This window comes from Emys orbicularis, chromosome 22 (genome assembly GCF_028017835.1).
Source record: "Emys orbicularis isolate rEmyOrb1 chromosome 22, rEmyOrb1.hap1, whole genome shotgun sequence".
Taxonomy (NCBI): Eukaryota; Metazoa; Chordata; order Testudines; family Emydidae; genus Emys; species Emys orbicularis.
In genome coordinates, this window is record NC_088704.1 from 15,832,927 (window position 1) to 15,855,468 (window position 22,542).

Consider the following 22,542-nt stretch of genomic DNA (forward strand, 5'->3'; position numbering starts at 1 on the left):
GAAAGCGACAAGAAACAAAACAAATGTTTGGACAGATTTAATCTGATTAGCAGTGGCTTGGAAAAGAGGGGAGGAGAGAGAGAGAAAGCAAAGGAGTGTTGGACCCTTTCGGAAGAATACGATAAACCAGCTGTGTAGTATCGTCAAGACTGGATAAGAGAAATGGTCTGTGAGGATTCCCCTCTCTGCCTGAGGAGTCCATTCATTTCCATGTGGCAGACACTAGGAAGGAGTTTTTCAGTAGTCTGGAGTAGTTATTTTGGTACAACCCCCCCGTGTGGACAATGATGCTGGAATAGCCATTTGGTAAATTTCCAAATGTAGACAAGCCCGAGTGCTGTTTGTAAGGGTGAGCCTGGGCAGCGATGAAGAAGGCTCCCATCACCACTGGTGGCACGTCTACCCACGCATAGCTTAGCAGCCTTCATCCACCCCCTTACTGGGATTGGCATGAGTGCCTTAGACAGCTGGGTTTCCGGCTCCCCTCAGGGGCTCATGGAGTCGATGCTTCTGAGCAGGGTGCCAAAAAAACCCCACCCCAACACTACAGCAAAGCCACAAAATCCAGGCTACCTGTTCAGATTGGCAGATGCATCCCCTATATACACATGTTCAGGGAATGCCTACGGAGGAGACTGACAGAGGAAACGTACAGGAATAAACCATACCAATATAAGCCGGTCAATCCTGGTGTAACTGCATCGGTTGTACCGATTGAACTATTTTGATTTCGAAGGCAAAATAATTAAAGCAGTATGAAAACTGTGCCTAGATCAGGTCTGCGCACCTCTGCTTCCCTAACTATGAACAGCGATAATACTGACCCACCTCCCACGGTTAGTCAGCCTCCATGCAGTTGTGAAAAGTGTTTTGAGCTACGTGAGCGAGAGGTGCCAGAGAAGTGCAAAGTATTTGAGTATTTCAAATACAGTTGCAGGGTATAGGAACAGGGCAGCAGCCCTTCAAATAGCTTGAGAGTCTTCTTATAGCGCTCACCATGCTCTGGGTTTTAGAAGCCACCAGAAGCCAACTGTAGCAACCTTGTGTGGTGTGTCTATTCAGGAAACATGGTTCTTTGGACCTAACCCTGCCTGGGTGGTTTCTTCAGCCTATTATTATTGTGCAAGGGTAAGAGACATAAGAACAATCATATTTGTTTGAGCTCGGCCCAGGCACTGCTCCATGACTACAGGGCCATTCGGTGTGTTTATTGTAAAGCTTTCTGAGAGGCGGCTATGAAATGCGCTCCCTAAAATAATGCACCGCTGTTCCCAGGTTTATGTTTAGGTGAGATCATGGGGTCTAGGGGCTGGGGCATTGCCCTGGGAGTGAGAGGACCTGGTTCTATTCCCAGCTGACTTGCTGGGACCTTGAACAAGTCACTTCCCCTTTTTGGGGCCCCGGTTTTCCCTCCCAACCTTTGTCTGTCTTGTCTAGAGCATTAGCTCTTCGGGACAGGGACTCCCTCCCACTATGTGTATGTACAGCACCTAGCACAGTGGGGCCCTGAGTGTGGTGGGGAGCTCCATGTATTACTGTAATGTAAATAATACTGAGAGCAGAGACAGATTCCTTTCTCCGCCCACAAGGAAGAAAGGGGGAAGGGGAGAACGGAGAAGAGGAGGATCTAGCCAGGGCCCTGGCTGTGAGAAGGTTTGCATTGGCCGCTTTTCTCACAACGCCTAAAGGTGTCTACTGAAAAGCAGAAGGGGGGGGAGGAATCCCCACCTGTTCGCTAAGTGAGCTCATGCTTTTTAATTAGTCTGTAAGTCTCCCCTGACAACTCAAGCATGAACAAGCCTAATGAGGTTCCACCTTACATGAGAACCTTACACTCATTGGACTCTGGTGGGGTGAAAGACAGAGAGAGAGCGAGCGCAAGAGACACAGACACAGTTCGATGTGTGTTAAGAGCAAGCCATGCAACCATTCCAGCTGTCTCTCTCTCTCACACCCACAATGCTCACTTCACTGCAGAGTTAACACAAGTTTTCTACGCTTGAGTTAACACCCCTCACGTTAGCCTAGGCCAGGGGGTCGCGAGGTTATTACATGGGGAGTCGTGAGCTGTCAGCCTCCACCCTAAACCCCGCTTTGCCTCCAGCATTTATAATAGTGTTAAATATACAAAAAAGTGTTTTAAATGTATAAGGGGGGTCGCACTCAAAGACTTGCTGTGTGAAAGGGGTCACCAGTACAAAAGTTTGAGAACCACTGGCCTAGATCCAGGTGAGAGCACCTACACCATGAAATAATCACACTGCAGAGTGCTTACATGAGCAGCTGATGAGCTGTGCTCCTTGGAGGGGTAGGGGCTAGCCCTGAGCATGTGTCTGCACTGCAGCTGGGAGGTAGGTTCCCAGGTAGACTTGTGCTAGTTTCACCCAAGCTAGTGTGCTAAAAATAGCCGTGTGGACATCAGAACCAGGGTGGCTAGACCTAGCCACTGCCACTCCCTGGTGGGACTCGCCCCTCCCAGCTGTGGCATGGACATAGCCCGACAGGCCAGCCAACTTGCATTAAAAGCACCCAGGCATTCAAGTCACAGGGCTTTGTGTGCAGACAGGATTAGAGTTAGGGACCAGACTTGAGCTAATGCTGTAGCGAAGACAAGCCCACAAAGTCCAACAGACGTTAGGGTGAGTGTCTCTCTTGTGCATGCGCACACCTGCTTCAGGCAGCTGCTGGCCACATGTTCTCCCTGCTGCCATCCCCTCATGCCCAGACCTGAAGGACCCCCTCGCTCTATAGGGCTTTGATGTGGAATGAATATCTGGACTGCTGCTTCCCATTCCCTGGCACAGCTCTAAATCAACTCTTCTCTCCTCCCCCCATCCCACCTGACCAATCAGATTTTGTTCATTGTGAGGTTTAAGCTAATGGCTTCCTCATGCAGAGCCCAGCACAGCATTATCAGCAAAGATCCCTATCGCTCCTTAATATACCTTAAGGCTCCAGCTCCTATTTGTTAAAATAGGCGGGAAGGGGCAGAAGAATGTAAATCATTGAGACGGAGGGGAACAGTTGGAGATCCGGCACTGAGATGTCTAGCAGGACAGTGTCTCACTGGCATTTTTCTTTAAAAAAAGAAAAGAAAAGAAACGGAGCTTGTGCCTAAGTACAAATCAATTCCACAAATACCTGCTCGCAGGGAGCCAGCCTGGCTGCAGTCCTCTCTTGCTGTTGGTCTTGGCCATCCACACTGGCTCTTCTGCTGCCAGAGGCCCAGTGATAATAAACAGCAGCAGCAGGTTTTCCGAGGGTAACAGTCACCCCATGCACAGAGCCTGCACAAGGTGCAGGCCCCTCTGAAGAGGGGCTTACCTAGGCCCTTTGCACGGGGGTGAATCTCCCTGCCCCCTTTTTCAATATACCCGAGAGAAAGCTTTTCCAAAAGCTCACCCGGCTCTATGGAGGGGAGTCCCAGTTTATTTCTGGTGCTTAGCCATTTACTTCAATTGAGATCCACCACTGTAGAAAGAGAAGACTCCAAAACACCTGCACTTCTGCTCTCTGGAGGAAGGCGGGGCTGGTGTGTCTGTCTATTACAGAAACACCCTGCCGAAGAATTCTCTGTAGCAGAAGAACTGAGCAGCAACTTCTGCTGTGAGATGAACAACTAGGATACATCTGTGAGTGTGGAATTAGCCCATAGAATTCTCTCCACAAGGCATTAGGCAGGTCAAGGCTTTAGCAAGCTTTAAAAAGATCAGTTGGACAGCTGCCACCTTAAATTAGCTATCTAGTTCAGCGGGCACTCCCCCTGTGAGGCAAGCAGACATGCTGTTCACACCTGTGATTCAATTAATGAGCCAGTGGGTATCAACATTGCATGATTAAAAGGTAGAACCACATCCACCCTAGAGGAGACCAAAAACCCTTTCACTGAGAATCCCTTTAGTGGCTCTGGGTGTATCAGATAGACCCTCTTGTTCCCTGCCATCCATTTCAAGCACCCTCACTGGCCAGGGTAGATGCATAGTTTAGCAACAGTGATTAAGGTCAAAGGAACCTGAAGTCATCACACCCAGAGGCAGATTAGGGGTTTGTGGGGCCCTGGGCCACAGCAAGTGGGGCCCCTCCCTACCCCTTCTGCCTGCAATTCCCCTCCCACCTCCATACTCCTGCCAGGAAGCAGGGTTGGGGTGCAGGGGCTTCCCCTGTCCACCTGGCACTCCTGCTGGGGAGTGGGATAGGGGTGTGGGGCCTTCCCATGCTCCCCGGCAGGAGCAGGTCGGGGTGTGGGGTGCCCATTTTCAGGGGCCTCCCAAATGGCCAGGGCCCCTGGGCACAGGCCCCATTGGCCCAGTGGCTCATCCACCACTGATTACACCTGTGATCCTCCCTCCTGCGAGCCTGTCTCATAAGCTAAGTAACAACAGGTCAGGTCAATATATGGATGGGTCCCAGGCCAGTTTCTTAACCATAAGACATCCTTAGTTCTTCCTTGCGGGGGGTATAACACTGCACCACTTTTTAAAGGAGGCCCACTTGTAGAATTGGCTTGCTATTTTCTCTCTCATTCAAAATGAACTTCTTTGACAAATACTAGCCACACCTCAGGAGAGATAGGAGAGCTTTGAGGATATGGACAAATGCCAAAGGATTAAGGTTCTCCATGTAGGTTTTGCTGGTTTCTGCAGAACATCAGCATCTCTGTCAGTAAGTTCCTATATGCAAGACACCAATGCCCCATGGAGGCTACCAAGAGAAAGAAACAAAGAGCACCATCTTGTGAGTCTACCATGGAAAATTCAATAGGTTTCCTGCATTCACTTTGTCAAATAACTCCACTGCCCATCTCTCTTCACACCATGTTTGCAACTGGTTTTAAGTGCCCCTGTGAGAACACACTTTGAAGGGTGAAGACCTCACAGCTCATGGCTTTCTTTAGATAATTTCAGATATGGCCAACTCACACCCACCAAGCTGTGTGCTAAGAAGTTGAGACACTAGCTAATTAAGGTGCTTTAGTATTGCTGACTAGCCTCCAGAAAAATAACCTAAGATATTCAGTTACCATGAGATGGGATTTAATGTGCAGAATTCGGGTGTCACACACATTTTGTTCATGGAAGAAATTAAACTGATTGGTAAAACTAACTGCTTTCAACATAGCATAAAATATTAACCCTCTTTGCCCCAGGCACTCGGACGTTCTGACAAAATTGGGTGACAATAAAACCAACCAGCCATCAGAGGGGAAGAAGAGGGAGAGAATAAGCAGCTATGCATACCTCTCAGATTTCATTTGTCAGACACCACCACCTTTTTAAAGTAGCATTTGGCTTTAATCATGCAAATATAAAAGGGCAAAAATAAGATCATAAAAGACTCAGAGGTCAGAAGTCTGAAAATCCCGGTTTTGGATCTAGATTCATTGCAGTTAAAGGGGACGACAGGAGTAGAAATGAACGATAGGCCCAGCTGAACAGCGCACGGTTCAGAACTTCAGGCTAGATAAGCAGCCCACCCTTGTTTTTTGGCAGCGAGAGACCTTTGAGACACAAGGACTGATTCTGCTCTCAGCCCGGTGTCAGCGAGGAACTCCAGCCACGTGAACAGAGCGACACCGGTGTGAGCGAGACAGAACGATGCCCCAGAGCGACACTGAGTTATGTGGTGGTTGTGTTAAGGTTTCATAAACTCCACCAACATTAGCATGAGCCTCTGCATGTCACACACACGGGCGCCTGGCTGTTATGGACACACATCTTGAACTGATTTCAATAATACCGAGACACCACAAGTGAGACTGTGGCTCCCTCATGTCAGGCCCTGCATGCAGACAGCCCCTGCCCCAAAGAGGTTACAGGCTAAGGACACAAGACAGACTGTCAGGGCCAGGGCATGAGTGTTCCTGGACAAGGTGTTAGCATCAGGTATGGACCGAGGGCCAGTTACCAGGCCGGGTTGGAACATGAGATCAGAATCGAGACACAGACCAGAGGGCAGGAACCAGTTACCAAGTATCAGGATATCAGAAGGCAGGACCAGGTTAGCACCAGACCAGCAAGGTGAAGCCCACTTGTAGAGACAACTTCTTCTGGCCTCCTCTGGGTTAAATAGAGGCTGCAGCCCAATCAGGAGCCTTGGAGGTCTCCCAGTCATGGCATAGGGGTGGGGCTTGTGCCCCAGATGGGCTTCATGGATCTAGGTCCCAGTGACAGTCTGGGAGCTGCTGTGTGGAGGACTGCTGTGTGCTGGCTTCAGAACTCCATAGGGCTGGGTTCAAGATCTAGGAGGCCTGATACAGACAAAGGGTGGGAGGGAAAACAGACATGACATGACTTTTAAGGTCCTACAGCAGGTCAGTGGCAGAGCTCCAAACAGCACACTGGTCTCCTGGCTCCCAGTCCCGTGCCAGTGAGCCATGCTGCCGGGATTTCACCAGATCACCAGGGTGCCCTATAAGGATGTTCCATCCATGGCATTACCTCTGCCTTTCGGGCTTCCACTCCAAAAGGTCATAGCCCAGCCGCCATCCCCCCTTCCCCCTCTCCCTCCAGCTGAAAACATCTCTAGAATTTCCATTACTCTTTGTAAAGCTGCAAGACTAAAACCAGTTGGGGGATATTTATACTATTTGAGATCATTTCCCCGAGATTGACGGTTGCTCCTGGTTTTTAGATTACTGGCAGCGTGCCGCACCCTTTGCTGGGAAAGCAAGGCTTTGAGAATTACAACAGCCCACGAGAACTTTGATTTAAAAAAAAATGATTCCATCGGGCTGTACAGTTTTATTAGATTCCAAGTCCAAAACGCACACCTCTCCACCAGCCCTGCCGTAGCCTGTCTGTCAAAGGAGACACCTGAGACAGTGTTAGGAGCCTGATCCTCAGCTGCTGTAACTTGGCCATTCTACCAGGCAAGCCAATGGGGCTACGCTGATTTACCCCAGATAAAGGATGTTCTCTCTTGTATTGAAACTTGTAGCATGGCCCAGCCAAGGATCCTACAGAAAGTGCCCTACAAACATTAATTAATAAAGCCTCAAAACACTTCCATGAGGCAGGTGGGCATTGTTATACCCATTTTGCAGTGGGTAAACTGAGGCAGACATGTTCAGCCAGCAAACTGATGGCACAGGTGGCACTACAATCCTAGATAGAGGCCCAACTTTCAGATCCTTACTCTAAGCACTAGGCTATACTGCCTCAGTGTAAGCGGCCGGGAGCTTTCTCCCATCTGCTTTAGATGCAGGTAGATATGTTAGTTTGGCTGAATTGAGACATTTTCCTCAGTTTTCCTTGTACCTCTCAGATGGAGAGTGTGACCGCTGGGCCTTTAAGAAAAGTGCTAGAAGGTGTTATGATGCATTTATAAACAAATGGGGTGTCATTGGCCACGGAGTGAGAGACAGCGCCGTTACCAGGAATTTAGGACTGAGTTCTTTTCTTTCTTTCTTTCAGCCATGAGCACTGACTCAGCATCCCTGCCTCCCTGCTGAATGCTTCATTTATTTTATTACCTTCCAGTGTGGATCCAGCTCACCAGTGCTAGCGTCCTAAATGTTTCTTCTCGTCTCTTTCAGGAAAACTAGTTCCAAGAAATTGAACTGCGAAGAACATCCATGAAAATGAGCAAGAGAGAGAGAGAGAGACAATAATTTCTTGTCCTGATTTGTAGGGTCAGATTCTGCTCCGGTTATAAGCATCATGTATTTCCCAGTAAACCAGGGTCATCATAATGCTAATATTTTACCTTTTTATAGAACTTTTCTATCCAAAGAACTTTCCAGGCTACATATGCTGCATGCAGCCACCTCTGGGGTGGAGAGCAAATGTCAGATGGACAAGGAACAAAGACAGAATGCTGGACCTGCTGTTACAAAAACAAAAACAAAGCCGCACATTTTATTTGCCAGAAACACGCTCCACAGTAATGAATTAAAATAAAAAATAAATGTGCCTAATAAATAAACAGGTTCCTTGTAAAAGAGTTTAACAGCCTGATTTATTGCCCAACAAAAGCAGCAAGAAAATGTGTGGCAATGCCTGGAAATACAAGCCAATGCTCTGTGCTTGGCTGAAGACGTGGTGCTATTTTTTCCTTGTTTTCCACAGGAGTATGAGCTAAAGCCCAAGCTGATCTGAAGTTGGATTTCATTATTATTTATCTGTGCTACTGAGATCAGGGCCCCGTCATGCAAGGCATTGCATCGTGACACAGTGCGAGGCAGTCTTTATTATTTGCATTATGGCAGAGCCTAGGAGCTCTGGTCACAGACCAGGACCCTCTTTTGCTAGATGGTGTATGTACAAAGAACCAAAAGAGGGTTCTGGCCCCCAGAGACTTTACAATCCAAGTTTGCTACTCCTTGCTGCAAGGTCCCTTGCTTTTGAGGCTTTAAGTCACATCCATGTATTTTAAATATCTATGATTTTTTTTCTTTCTTGCCTTCGTGGTAGTTGACTATTTTCTAGGCTTTTGTGCTAACTTGAAGCTAAGCACACAAGTTATTTAGGCAAGCAAGAGCCCCAGAAGGAAATAGCCAGGCTGGTCATCACAAAGACAAAAATATTCTTATGTTAAACCAAAACCCAGTAGTAGCTGGAATATTTTGTTTGTTTTACTAACATTTCCATTCATATCAATGCGGAGAAAAATGCAACAAGCTTCTAAAAGTGCCTCCCTGGTAGGAGACTGGAGGATCTCTTGGGGAGGCTGTCCGAACACCAAATGCACCCACTTCTGCACAAATATCTCCATGGCATCTTCTGGGTGTGGGGTGGGGGGTCCATTTAGGGTCATATTTAACTGAGGGAATGGGGAGATAATTTGTCTCACTGCTATGTGGGAGGCACAAGTAGTTAGTTAAAACCCAGAGGCAGCATTGGGTTGGTAGTAACCAACTATTGTAACTTTAAGTTACAGGGCACAGCTAGTAACCTCAGAAAATCCATTGTGTACTCAAAGTATAGATGCTGTTACATCTGGGGAAGGGACCCTGCGTCCTTTATATGCACCCAAGTGATTAAATATCTGCCCTAAATGCAAAGCTCAATTCAGCCTTAACTATGGAACTGTCAGTGGCACTTCCATAATGGTATCAGGCCAGACTGACTATGTCAACATTGCACCCTGTGCCGGGGCTCTGACTCAGGTTTGGGCCCAAGCCCCCATTCCATCCACACAGAGATCAGTCTGATTTGGATCAGCAAGCACTCAAGACCTGTGTCCTAGGACTCTGCTAAGGGGATGGGTCAGAGCCTGAATCCTGCTGAGACTGGGGTCCAAGCCCTGTCATTTTGCAGTGTGGACGCAGCTCAAGCCACAGACCTGAGTCAGAAGGTCTACATAGCGCAGTGTGAATGCATTAGCACGGCTGTGCGCCCTGGGTCCAGCAACTGTATGCAGTGTGGACGCTCAAGTGAAGATTAAGGCTTGCAAAATCCAAATCCACAAGCACAGGTCCCACAGACCCAGGTTTACACTGCAGTGTAGAGAATCGCCCCCATGGAGCTCAACGCCTTAGCAAAAGGAGATCCCAATCGCCACGGCTCACCGCATTGTCCCCTGGGACACACAAGAGCTTTGGGGAACTGAGGAAAAATAACGTCAAACTTTTGGGATTCCTATCAAGTTTCAACCTGGCGAGCTCACATGCAAAATAGTTGCATCCAGTCACTGTCCAAATCTGCAGAGGCTGAGGAAAGGGGGTGAAGCTCAAGGGGGCTACTTGCGGGGGAGTCATGTGCGGGAAGAAGAGAGTTAGGGAAGAACATATGACGTTGAAGCCTTTTAAAGTGGAGAATGCATGGTGCTCGGGCAGACGTGTGGGACAGAGATAAATCCATCCTGGGCTTTGCTTCCACATTGTTTATCCCAGCATGTTCCAAATTGCCTTTTTGGATGCTTTGTTCTGAGATTTATGCTGGTTTTATTCTACTTATGTCAGGAATTTTCCTTTCCTTATAAACAGTAAGCGGGTGACTGCCTCCCCGCCCCCATACACCCTCACAGTTACAGAGACCCGTGCAGCAGATACATGAAGTGATGCAGCCGCACATACCTGCAGGTGCTCACAGCCAGTCACGCAGAACCACACACATCCATGACACACACACAGTCCCCACAGTGACACAGAACCACATGCCTCTATGACACACACACAGTCACCTGCTCACCCAAAGCCACAGACAGACACCCACAGCAGGATCTCAGTTACACACATATGCCTGTACAAAAATGCATGCACACACATGTTCTTGTAGGCAGCCACACAGATGCACAAACACACTTACATCCATGGCATGCACCCCCACCCACCCCCATACAGCCACACAAATATGTCAATTGGAATCTCTCCAGGGATTGTTACTTAACTAAACAATTACAGATATATTAGTTATTTATGGGGGCAGAACAAAGCCGTGTTCTGCCGTCCAGAGCAGAGGAGCTGGCTGGGTTGGCATAATTCATAAGGACAGCCAGATGAAAGGGCCTGGGTAAAGTATTTTCACTCTGCGATCACACAGCAGCAAGAAGCTGGGGAGGGGACACTAGACAGAAATGGTTTCAGACACAGAAATAGTTTGACAAGCAGATTGGGTGACCCCACAAGGTTAATCTCTCAGCATTGCTAGCCTCCCGTTTCATGGACCTTGTGATGGGCTACAGTAACAAGAGATGCCTACATTTCCCCCCCACCCCTCCTTTCCCCAGGATAATTGTCATCGTGGCTGGCCTGTCACAACCGGGAACGCGGTGCTGCTGGCGCTAGGAGAAATAATCCTGTCTGAGCTCAAACCTCATCTAGGCCAAGATTTCCTAAAGTGACTCGTGTCTCTGGGGCCTAGATCTCAGGAAGTGCTGAGCACCTGCCCGCTGAAAACCAGGCCTCTTCAAGGTGCCTCAGGCTGGGCTCCAAAAATCACTCCGCACTTTAGAAAAATCTTGCCCTTAGTGAACGGGGGCCAAAATTGTTCACCCAGCTGGAAAACCTCCTCCTCTCCTGCAGCCAGCTCCCAGAGCCCCGGAGAAAGACAGACGGTAAAGAGAGGGCATTACCCCTAGCTGGGGATAAGGGGTTCCCCCCCACCCCCTATAGGAATCTGAGCTTGTTTTAAAACAGAGCTTCCCAGGAAAGGCACAGGGGACGACTTATTTCTGCCTCTCCCTGCCCTCTCTAGCTACCTGGGGGCACCTGTGCAGGTTATTTTACAACAGTTGGCTGCAGAGGAGAAAGGGAAAATGTTTTGCCCTTTTAAGGCCCTAACAAAGGCAGACCACTCATTGAGCTGCAGGAACAGAGCGGGGCGGGGGGGAGGGGGGGCTGGCTCCTTCAGACACCAAGCAGGCTGAAGGGGCATACACATTTCCCCAGGTGACCAGCACCCTGCAGATTTAAATACCCCTCCCCCAGGGCCTCCACTGCCCACTCATCAGCCTTCCTGTTGGGAACCCCCTGCACAGCCAGCCAGTTGAGGACACTGGCTTAATGGGGAAGGATCTTAACCCCTTCCTTGCTGGAACTTGTCCAGATCTGATTCTCCATTGAATTCTACGCCCCTGACTTGTGCCTTGCGTTCTCCTTTCCATCCATGCTGCATGAGTGTTTAACAAACAACACCACCACAATGCTACCAGCTTGGAATGGTAGCGCTTTGCACTTCCTTTGGACAGGTGTAAAGGATGGCACAAAGCAGCGCCCGCTAGGTTTTTAAGAGCTATTTGTATAGAATCCGTGCCCAGTCTTTAATGTCCATAGAGCCCTCTGAAATCCCATCCATCGGACTTGTCCATGAAGATAGTTACAATGCCAAAGTACATTCATTCTATTATCTTCCCCATGTCATTCTCAAATGTCACACAAGAGGAGATGTCTAAAGCACATCTCGGGCTGATTCACCCACTTTTTCATTCACGTCTCAGTCTCAGAAGAGCTTTCGTATTTCCCAACAGACTCCCTAGCTAACCCTTTCACTAACCATCTTTCCCTCCTTCTGTGTGCCGCCTTCCCCCACGGTATACACTCCATTTCTGTGCGATTTCATCATGGGCCCCGGGAGTGATTTATAGTCCGTCAGAGTTTTATAAGACAAACGAATCATTTTGCTTGAAGGTTAATAGCACGCCATTCAAGGGGAGTTTACATATGCTGGGCTTTCCTCTATCAAGTGAGGAAAGGCAGGCAATCTGCTGCTAATCCAACATAAATACCCGTGGAGTCAGTCTGAAGTGTGGCATCAAAATCATTTACAAAACCTGAAATTTGAATAGGGCTTAAAACCCCATAACCTGTCAGCTCCCAGCCAGGGAAAATATTCACAGCCTGCCCGAAATTGGAGTCGTGTACTGTCTAGGTGCCAAGGAGATTGCTTTTTTCCCTTTCCTTCTAAGCAGCTAGTAAGGGAGGGGGATGGGGACAGGACAGCCTAGGGGTTACACTGCCGGTTCTAACACAGCTCAAGCTGGTGGGGTTACCATCCAAGGGCTGCTCTGTGTCAAATTAGGGGCTAGTGCAGCTCCCCCATTGCAAAAGGCCCGATTCAGCATTGCGGGCCCAATGCAAAGGGACAGCAAGGCAGGGGTTACCAGCCCCCCCATACACATCCGCTGGGGAGTACCCCGCTGCAGGGAGCCACTGTCTCACTTCTGCAGAAGATAGATAGATAGAGCCATTGAGTTCAGTGGAGTTATGTATGCTGCCCCTTGGGTGTGTGACCCATTAGCATTGATATGTTAATTGTCTTTAGAGCACAATGCACGGTGCATTTTATTGCAAAGGCGGGGGCAGACGATTAGCCTTACAGGAGGGCATGAAAAAGAAAGAAAATCTCTTTAAGTAATAGCTAAACCATGTAGGAGATAGGGGAGTCCTTTCCGGAACATTTCTGAGACTAGTGTCTGGAGCCTAGACACTATCATGATTGGTGCTGGGTAGAATAGCTAGCTATATAGAGCATTTAATCTTCAAAACATTTTAAAAGCATCAACCGATTCATTCTCTCAAGCCCCGTTGTGAAGCAAGTAAGTAATCCCCCCCCACATTTTACAGATGGGGAAACTGAGGCACAGGCCATTCCAGTGACTTGACCAAGGCCATAGGGCGAGCCAGTGTCAGAGCTGGGATTGAGACCATGCCTGTCTCAAGGGACAGTACACCCTCAGGAGGCCTTGCTACTAGGAAAAGGTAAACTCATGCAGAAAAAGCACAAACAGCCCCTGCCCCCTGCTGCTTCCCTGAAATTTTATCCAGAACTCAACCCAAGACTTTTCACAGGTTTCAAAATATACAATGAATGGTTCCCATCCTCCCTCATTCTGCTAACGCCTCCTAGCCGGGATGGTCATGCAACAAGCACATCTCTTTCAATCTGCCACAGCTTGAATGTAAAATATACAGAATATAGAGCAAAGCTACAGAAAAAGGAAGGGGCACAAGAAAAAGACCAGAGCAGGGAGCTTAAATAATTATATATCAGATTTTATATAGGGCCTCTCGTCTTGTAGGCTCTTATAGCGTACAGCACCAGTGCAATGCAGTGTGGGGAAATGTTACCCACAGACATTAGGACAAACCCTTATTCGTATGGCAAGTTTCAGGGGCTCTCTAATGACAGGATCTGAGATGTTCAGAGCTGGGCGCAATGACTTTAGCTGAAAAGACAAGTTTTTGCCCAATCATCTGCTTATAACGACCCCGCACCCCACACCCCCCTACACACATTAGAGTAACTTTCAGTAATGCCCCCAAACACTGGTAACACAGCATGGCACGCTGCTAAATGCAGAATATGCTTTGCATAAAACGAGAAGCAGCATTCAAGCCAGCTGTGCGCAATATGCAAGTAAATGGATGTCTAAAATGAAGACCCTTTGAGAGGGATAGATATGTGTGTCCTGGGAGTGTGGGGAGCAACGGCACAGCACATTGGCTGCTGTGGTGCCAGTGGTAGAGAGAGAGGAAAGCATTCACGGATGTTGGGGCGAAGGGCCTGGGACTTCCTGTGTGATGCTGGACAAATCACTTAATCTTGCTGTAGCTCAGATTCCCAGCTCTGAAATGGGGACGACGATTCCTTTGTCAGTCTCGTCTATTCAGACCGTGAGCTCTTCCGGTCCGTCTACACTGCCGTGCAGCACCCAGCACAATGGGGCCCGGATCTGGGTTGGGGTTTCTGGGTGCTACCCTGATACAAAGAGCAGTAAGTGGCATCATTCACCGGTGAAGAGGAGGTTAGTGTCTCTGACTTTATGCCTAGCACAACTTTGCTCCACCATTCAACTGGCTGTCAAAGTGTCACTCTGAATGGGATGAGTTCATGGGGCTGCCTGCCATAGGAGGTCTCAATGGCCTATCAGCCCCCTTCCTGTCCTATGTTCCATCACTGGAATAAAACTGTTCCTTTGCATTGATAAATCCCACTTCCACTCAGTCCAGTGGTTTAAGCCTTTCCTCTCTAAGGACCCGTGAGTGAGTCCTGCACATAAGGGACAGCCTGCAAATGTTGACATCTCCACAGGTCTGAGGAGAAAAACAAAGCCTTTTCGGTTGTGCCTGTTTCAGTTTTTCCTTCGGTCCTGCCATGATTCTACTCCCCTCGGGGGCTGTTTGGGTGGGATTTACACTCTTGGCCATTAAACCAAAGGCTCAGGCGCTCGGGTTTTGTTATAAACAACGTCTCCTTCACACTGAACTCGGGTTCTCCCAAGCGCTCGCGTTTTTCCTTGGACTATAAATTTTGTGGCTACAGACAGAGAAGCACCGAGACTTTGCTTCTCACACCATCAATCTCCACAGCATCCAAACAGCGGTCAGGCCGTTCAACGCATTCGCCTCCTCAGCCCCCCCAAGCCATGTCCTGCTTTGGAGTCTTCTGTTTTCACTTCAGTGGCTATTATTCCAGAGCCTGGTACACACCCAGCTCACTGCTAGTCCCCTTGTGTATTGACTCTTTGCCACCAACATGCCTCACAGCCTGTCCCCTTTCGTCTTACCATTGGACTGATTATTTCTCTCTAAGGTGTCTAATCAGATTGATGGCCAAGGCCCTTGAGGCACGGAGTAGCAGCCTTCCAGTGACATTCAGGGCTGACACACCAATAGGGCAATGCGTGGGGAAGCTTCCACCGTGGCTTGTCCTGTAGATATAGGACTTGATCCAAAGCCCATTGAAGTCAAGGAGAAAGGTTCCCATTGACTTCAGTGGCCATAGGGATCAGGCTCCCGGAGAGAACTTTAATCCCCCCGGGGCTGCCAGTTGGAGCCATTTCACCAGCACTAAATTCATACCACACATTATTTACTTATTGGAGAGGCACTGTGGTCTAGTGCAGGATTTCTCAACGACCGGTCCGTGGATTGGCTCTGGTCCCGGAGATCTGCCTGACACAGTTTAGGAAGGCAGCAAGCAGGTCCCTGGTACCAAAGAGGTTGAGAAACACTGGTCTAGTGGATGGCATGTCAGCCTGGGAGACAAGACCATGGCTCTATTCCTGGCTTTACTGCGTGACAAGTCACTTTCCTCTCCCTTCACACTTCCAACCCTTTGTATATTTAGACTGTAAGCTCCTGGGGGACAGGGACTGTCTCTTGCTATGTGTTTGTACAGCGCCCACTATAATGGGCCCAGATCTCAGCTAGGTCCTTTAGATCTTGTCGTAATACCAATAAATACGGGGGGGTGTTCCCTTCCAGGCCCTGCAGGTAGGTAAAATCCAACCCAGGGTGAATATCGGGGGGAAACCACCAACCCAATAAAACAAACAAACAAAAAGCCAAGTCAAACAAGCATTTTAGTTCTACGACAAAATAAATATTTCAACTCCAATTTGCCAAGATCAGTGAGACGACGGTTCACGATTCATAGGTATAACACCACTTTGTACGGCACAACACTCAGTGACTATGCTGCAGCATGAAAAAGCCCTGATGAGTACAAGTATTCACACAATATAAAATATGGTCTAGGGATATATGCTGGCTTATAGGCTACTTGCCTGGGCTACCTGTACTCTGTAATCACGCAGTGTCAATAGTCTGTCTTCACCGCTTGACTGATTCATTTCCATCAAGGCCTGGGCTGCCACCAGTTGCCTGATCCCAGGGACCAGCGTGCACTGAGAGGATAACAGTGTACAACACACCTCGGCAGCTGATATCTGTCATAGAGATTGTCTCATACGTCTGTAGCCAGGCCTGGGACAGACTCCTCCCCCCATGGAACTCTGCTGACTACAGGGATGAATATGGCCTGTGTTTAAAGGACCCGGGTTTTCCAATTCTTTATTGCTTTTTAATATACTCCTAGCAAACCGAAAATACTATCTCCCCCCCTCCCCGCCGCCTCTGCGCTGGATATTTTTCTCCCTGGGTTTAGAAAGTAGCTGATACAAAAGAATCCATTTCTGTTCTACTGCAACTTTTCCCACAGTGCCTTAAATCGATCAGCTGTGTGGGGCAGTGTCACTGGAGCATGGAGGCTCATTGATTATCTCCTCCCAGAGAGCCAGCAGAGGGAGGAGTGGGCAGCGTTTCTGTGGGTATCACAAAAATGGCATCGGTGGGTTCATTGCTTGGTGAGGAGGGTGGTAGATTAGACAAGTACAAGACCCCTAAACTAAGTATTTGGAATCTCTCATTTATTTTCTTATCAGTTTAGATCAATATTAAAAGGCCCATCGATCCCATTCTTTACCTTGCCAGTGTCTCTTTAGAGTCATCTGACAGGGTCATTTCTCTATGGAGTTTGCATTAGCAAAACATCCAAGTCCCATCTACTGATGCTGGAATCAACACCCAGGTGCATCCAATGAGCTTTTATGTGCCTCAGAGGTTATCTGAGTCTCCAGATCATGGGTGAAATCCTGGCCCCACTGAAGTCAAAACTCCTATTGATTTCACATGCATCAGGGTTTCACACCTTAGCGCCAGGGAATACCGGAATTTGGGAGGTGCAGGACCTATTAAGGCACCTACCTTTGCAAACTGGGGTCTGGACAAGCCCCGATCCTGTGACCTTCTCGTTTGGTGCCTTCCAGGTGACATTTACAAGGCCTTTGAAGCACTTAACACCTAAAAGTAGGGAATAGGTGGGTCCTAAATGATGCCTTCTATAGGGAGGGGAGTTGCACTCCTTCTTGTTGCTCAGATATTTTCATCAATTCCGCCACCAAATTAGCACCATACAAAAAGACAACTTTCACATTGCCAGTCTGGGGCCTCCGGTCCCCAGCCTTTTCCAGGCCTGTTGGCAATCAGCAACTGTGCGCCTGCCATGTTTACAACTTAATATGTGGGGCCCAGGGGATGCTGCATATATGGATGTGACTAAAAATACATATATATCTTACTAAAACATAAGAATATAAGGGAAGCAGAGAGTTGGCTAGAACTGTTGCCCTTGCTTGTTTGTCTTACCCTAACATAAAAAAGTAATCACGCAGCCAACATGAAATGCTCAGCTTTGGCATGATATTAAGGAACTATTTGGAAATAAAGTAACAATGTCGCTTCAGTCCTTGGGCCCCCAGAATTACACTGGGCAACACTCAGGCTTGATGTTAGATAAAGCAGTCAGCATGCTGTGTATCAGTCATCCAGGAGGCAGGCCGGAAAGTGGGGGCTTTCAACTTGTCCAGAGCGTGACATCAGCAGAGTTTGCTGGCAAATCCCTAACTTCTTCCTCCCAAATAAAGAGAATTCATCCATATATATATTTTTTTTTTGCTTTGTTAGCTAGTTTGCAAAGAAACTCAAACGAAACCCATCGATCCCCAAGACACGCCGGATACAAGCTCAATCGTGTTATACAGATAGTTACAATGTAACCCTTCCAGACCTTGGTATATTGCGCTGTGAGCTTTTGGTGAAGCACAGACAATTTAAATAATATACAGTTCTTTTTTTAATTATTATTATTATTTAAAATATATTTGTAGGCAGAACTGATGTAGACATTTAAAAGCAACAGCCTTTGAAAAGCAAGTTGAGTGTCTGCAAAAGGAAAGGCTCTTTACTTCACTGTATTAAAAATAGACGCCAATGGGTAACGGAGCAGTCCTCTAGGGTCAGAGTAAAGGGTTGTTCAGTCAGATGTATGTTGCAAGGCTCCTTGAGTCATGTCCTTCCCCACCCAACCTGTGGTGGGGATCCAGGTTAGACGCCCATAAACATGCCCATGAAATCCGATCCATTCTGAATGGTGATGGGGGCTCCTGCGCTGTTGTCGACAAATATAGAGGTGTATTGCCCAGCCTGTATGTTCAAAACAAAAAGGGGGAAAGGAATCGGATACGGCTATCCAGTGTGTAAGGGAAAGCGAAAAGCAGCAAAGGCTACTGTGAGGGTGGACTCGGGACACCAGAACGTGGTGGTTTCAGGGAGCTGCTCAAATATTTTCACTGCAGCACTGTGTTTCTAGCTTGTTACTATTCAGTTCTATTTACATCCGTGTCTGGGCTTGACATGATTAGAGTGTGGAAGCAGTGCGGTCTAGTGGTTACAGCAGCCAACGAGGGATAGCTCAGTGGTTTGAGCATTGACCTGCTAAACCCAGGGTTCTGAGTTCAATCCTTGAGGGGGCCACTTAGGGATCTGGGGCAAAATCAGTAACTTGGTCCTGCTAGTGAAGGCAGGGGACTGGACTTGATGACCTTTCAGGGTCTCTTCCAGTTCTATGAGATATATATATATGGAGATATACCTATATAAAATCAGATGACTATTCCTTACTCTGCCACTGTCTTGCTGGGTGACCTGGGGCAATTGGTGCTCTCTGCCTCAGTCTCCCTTCTATGAAATTGGGATGATACTTACCCACTTTGGTAAAGCCCTGGGAGATGGCTGGATGAAGAGTTTATGTATTTACTATTATTAATATCACAGTTTTGTAGGAGGAAGATTAATTGTGTGGTTAAAGTTAGGAACTTGGACCCAGGAGATCAGGTTTCGGTTTCTAGCCCTGACACAGACTCCCTGGGTGACCATTTAATTTCATGGTACTTTAATCCTAAAATGGAGTTAAGAACGCTTCCCTACTACATAGGGGGTGGAAGGGAGGGGAAGGGAGCTGGGCTGAGAATCTTAATTCAATAATGTCTATAAAGCATAGGCGCCGACTCCGTGGGTGCTCCAGGGCTGGAGCACCCACGGGGTGGCGGGGGGGGAGAATTAGTGGGTGCTTAGCACCCACTGTCAACTAAGCTCCCCCCACCTCCTCTCAGCACCTCTCACCTGACACCAGCCCCACTGATCAACTCCTCCCCCTCCCTGTTCCGCAGTGTGCAGGAGGAGCTGGGAGGGAGGGGGAGGAGCGGGGACGGTGCACGCTCAGAGGAGGGGACAGAACTGGGCGGGAAGAGGCGAGGTGGGGGTGGGGACTTGGGGGAAGGGGTGGGGCCAGGGCTGGGGGAGGAGAGGGGGCAGGAATAGGCAGGGTGAGGGTGGGGACCTGGGGGAAGGGGTGGAGGGGGCTGGGCCTGGGGCAGAACTGGGGCGGGAAGAGGTGGGGAGGAAGTGGGCGCTTGGAGGAAGGGGTGGAGTGGGGATGAACCTGGGGCGGGAGGGGGTCAAAACACCCCCACCCACCCCCGGGTAGAGATGAAGCCAGTGCCTACGCTATAAAGCACTCTTGCCCAACTCCACAAAGGAAGCTAGGAGTCTCAATACCTTTGTGGATTTGGGTCTCTGTGATCCCACCACACTCAGAGAGAAAAGTGTGCGTGCGTGTGCGTGTGTGAAATAAGCTCCATGTAAGCTCGAAAGCTTGTCGCTCTCAGCAACAGAAGTTGGCCCAGTAAAAGGTATCACCTCCCCCACCTTGTCCCTCTAATATCCTGGGACCAACACAACTACAACTGCACTGGGCACTGAATGAGTGCAGACTGTATCATCATCATCTTCCATGCCCCCTTACCTGTAGCTGTAGCAACCCATGCACATAAACAGTGAAGATCTTGCTGTTACTTTCCAGACCAGCAATAACTTCCAAAGATCTAAACAGCAGCCAGAGAAGAACAGAATATGCACATTAACTCAGCCAGCTAGTCACATCAGCTACACACCTAAGCAGAAACAAAGACATCCAGATTAAGTCACAGTCCTCCCCTTCTCAAAGAGCTTCCACACTCCCGGGGGGAAACCAGTGTTGCCGTAGGCATTGCTATGTTGGATCAAACCAGTGGTCCCCATCTAGTCCAGGTGCCTCAGAGGGAGGTGCAAGAAACCCTGGAGTGACAGTTAGGTGATAGGTTTCAGAGTAGCAGCCGTGTTAGTCTGTATCCGCAAAAATAACAGGAGTACTTGTGGCACCTTAGAGACTAACACATTTAACTGCTCCCAGGGAAATCGCCTCCAACCCCCTTCTTCCCCCCATTAGTTAGTGGCAGACATCTACAACAGGCCACTTGAGGAGTCCTACACAGGTGTGAAAAGTAGCAGCAGGAGAAGAGGAACTGATTAGCTACCTCCCAGCTGAGACCTACCAAGCCATTATAAAAGCCAGCAAGTGGCTCAGCGTGGGGAGCAGATAACTGCCTTTCTGGACACTGAAAAAGCATATGATCTGGTGTGCAGGGAGGGTTTGTTCTATATGTCGGCCAAGATAGGGGTAAAAGGAAAAATGTGTAAGTAGACAAGAGATTTTTTTGAGGACTAAACAGGTTACAGTAGGGAAAGTCTTAACAGATATCTATAATATCGCCTATGGCACTCCACAGGGAAGTGTTATCAGCCCAACCACATTTAATATTATGATAAACAATCGCCCAAAAAATGTCAGGGCAGGAATAGGTATCACCTTAGTTGCAATATGGGTCAAACGCAGGAGAATTAAAGTGGCTGGAGAAAGAAGCAATGAAGCATTCAGGGAGGTCTCACACTGGGGAGCTGATTGAGGATCTAAAACAAATGGAGTGATCTTCACCAGGAAAAAGACTAAAGATGAGTGTAATTGATTTCTTTATGGAGAACAGGTGTGTGTAGTTAATAGTTTTAAATTTCTGGGTGTAGTGTTTGATAATAAACTCACTTGGAAGGGCTATATAAAAAGTATTACAAACAAATGTAAAGGTAGGATTCATCTGCTTAAAAGTATTGCTGGGATTAATTGGGGAGCAGGAGCGCCGCCAGCTTTTCTGCCGCCCTAGGAGGCGGAAGGTCCCGCCCCGAAATGCCACCCCCCACAGAGGCGGCGGAAGGTCCCACCGCCAAAATACCGCCGCGGTCGCCGCCCCCCAAATTGTAGCGCCCTAGGCGACCGCCTAGATCACCTAATGGGTTGCGCCGGCCCTGTTGGGGAGCAGATAAGAAAGTGCAAATGATGCTACATAGAGAGTTAATAAGATCAATCATAGATTATGGTGTCAAGCCTTTAGTTCTGTGACCAGATCGGAGCTTAAAAAGTTAGTCAATTCAGGCTCAAACGCTACAAATTGCATGTGGTGCGTTTCTTATGACACCACTGTGTGCAATGCAGGTAGCTACTGGAGAAATGCCTATCAATTTGAGAATGAAAAAGTTAGATCTGATATTTTGGGCTCAAGTTAAGGGAAACGGTGCAGATAAGAATATTGGACAAATTTATATGAGGAATGTTGGGAATAAAGCAGATGAAATGTAGCCTAACACAGTAAACTCCTTCATGCTCAGAGGGTTAAAATGTAGGTAAAAGAGTTATGTGAAAAGGAAGGACTAGAAGAGATTCAAATCTATAATTATGGGGCAGTAAATTATACCTGGAAAATTGTCTTTCCGGACGTGAGTTTAGAATTATATAATATAATAAAGGGAAAGAAAGCGTCATTCTATATGACAGATAAAGTTTATCCATTTATATACGGTAAATGAAGTCACCATTGCTAAATATTATATATATAGGCGAAGCTTAAGTTGAAAAAAATAAGTTGAATGGGAGCAACCTTTTGCATCCCTGAGATTGGAGTTAAGAAATCTAAAAGAATATCTAATTTTGTAGCCATGATGATAGCTGACTTGGTGGGACTAATGTTAGCACTGAACTAGATAAGAGATGTACAGCCTACCACAGCTGTTATCTTTTCAGATTCATTATCAGGAATTCTGGCCATTCCCAGGAGACCTCAAATCGAATAAATGAAATATTGTTTTTGACAACAGAGTTAGGATGTTTGGACATTGAAATCATGCAAACCGGGTGAACATATTACTACCAAGGATTCCAGCACGTGTAGGGATACCTGGCAAAAAAGCGGCAGATAAAGAAGTGAAAAATGCTTTAAAACATGGAGACACTGATATAAAAAGATTCCTTTGACTAAGCAGGAATTTAGAAGTTTAGTTTAAAAAACAAAACAAAACCAAAACAAACATTAAGAAGGAATTACATGAATTGTGGACCAAGGAGAAGAGAGGAAGAAGATTCCCCGAAGCAGAGGATAATGTGCAACTCCAAAGTTCGGAAAGGATCGGTGAAGTGCTCATATTTAGACTAACTGGTCACTATGGTCTGAATGATCATTTATATTTATCGACTAGACACAAAGTTGGGTGATGGAACATGGGTAAGGTTAAGAAGCAGCTGATCCCCTGAATGCAGGGCGTGTTTCCAGGAAAGC

General features: G+C 47.8%; 1 protein-coding gene across 1 annotated transcript in view; it reads right to left on the reverse strand.

Annotated features, from left to right (window-relative positions):
* Nucleotides 1-18,106: 18,106 nt before the first annotated feature.
* C1QTNF12 (C1q and TNF related 12) overlaps nucleotides 18,107-22,542 on the reverse strand; it is a 45,311-nt gene continuing 40,875 nt past the window's right edge. Inside the window, exons 7-8 of the mRNA XM_065421483.1 lie at nucleotides 19,866-19,944; nucleotides 18,107-18,205 (exon numbers count right to left, since the gene is read on the reverse strand). Coding sequence (XP_065277555.1) covers nucleotides 18,107-18,205; nucleotides 19,866-19,944 — 178 coding nt within the window. The remainder of the gene's footprint in view (nucleotides 18,206-19,865; nucleotides 19,945-22,542) is intronic.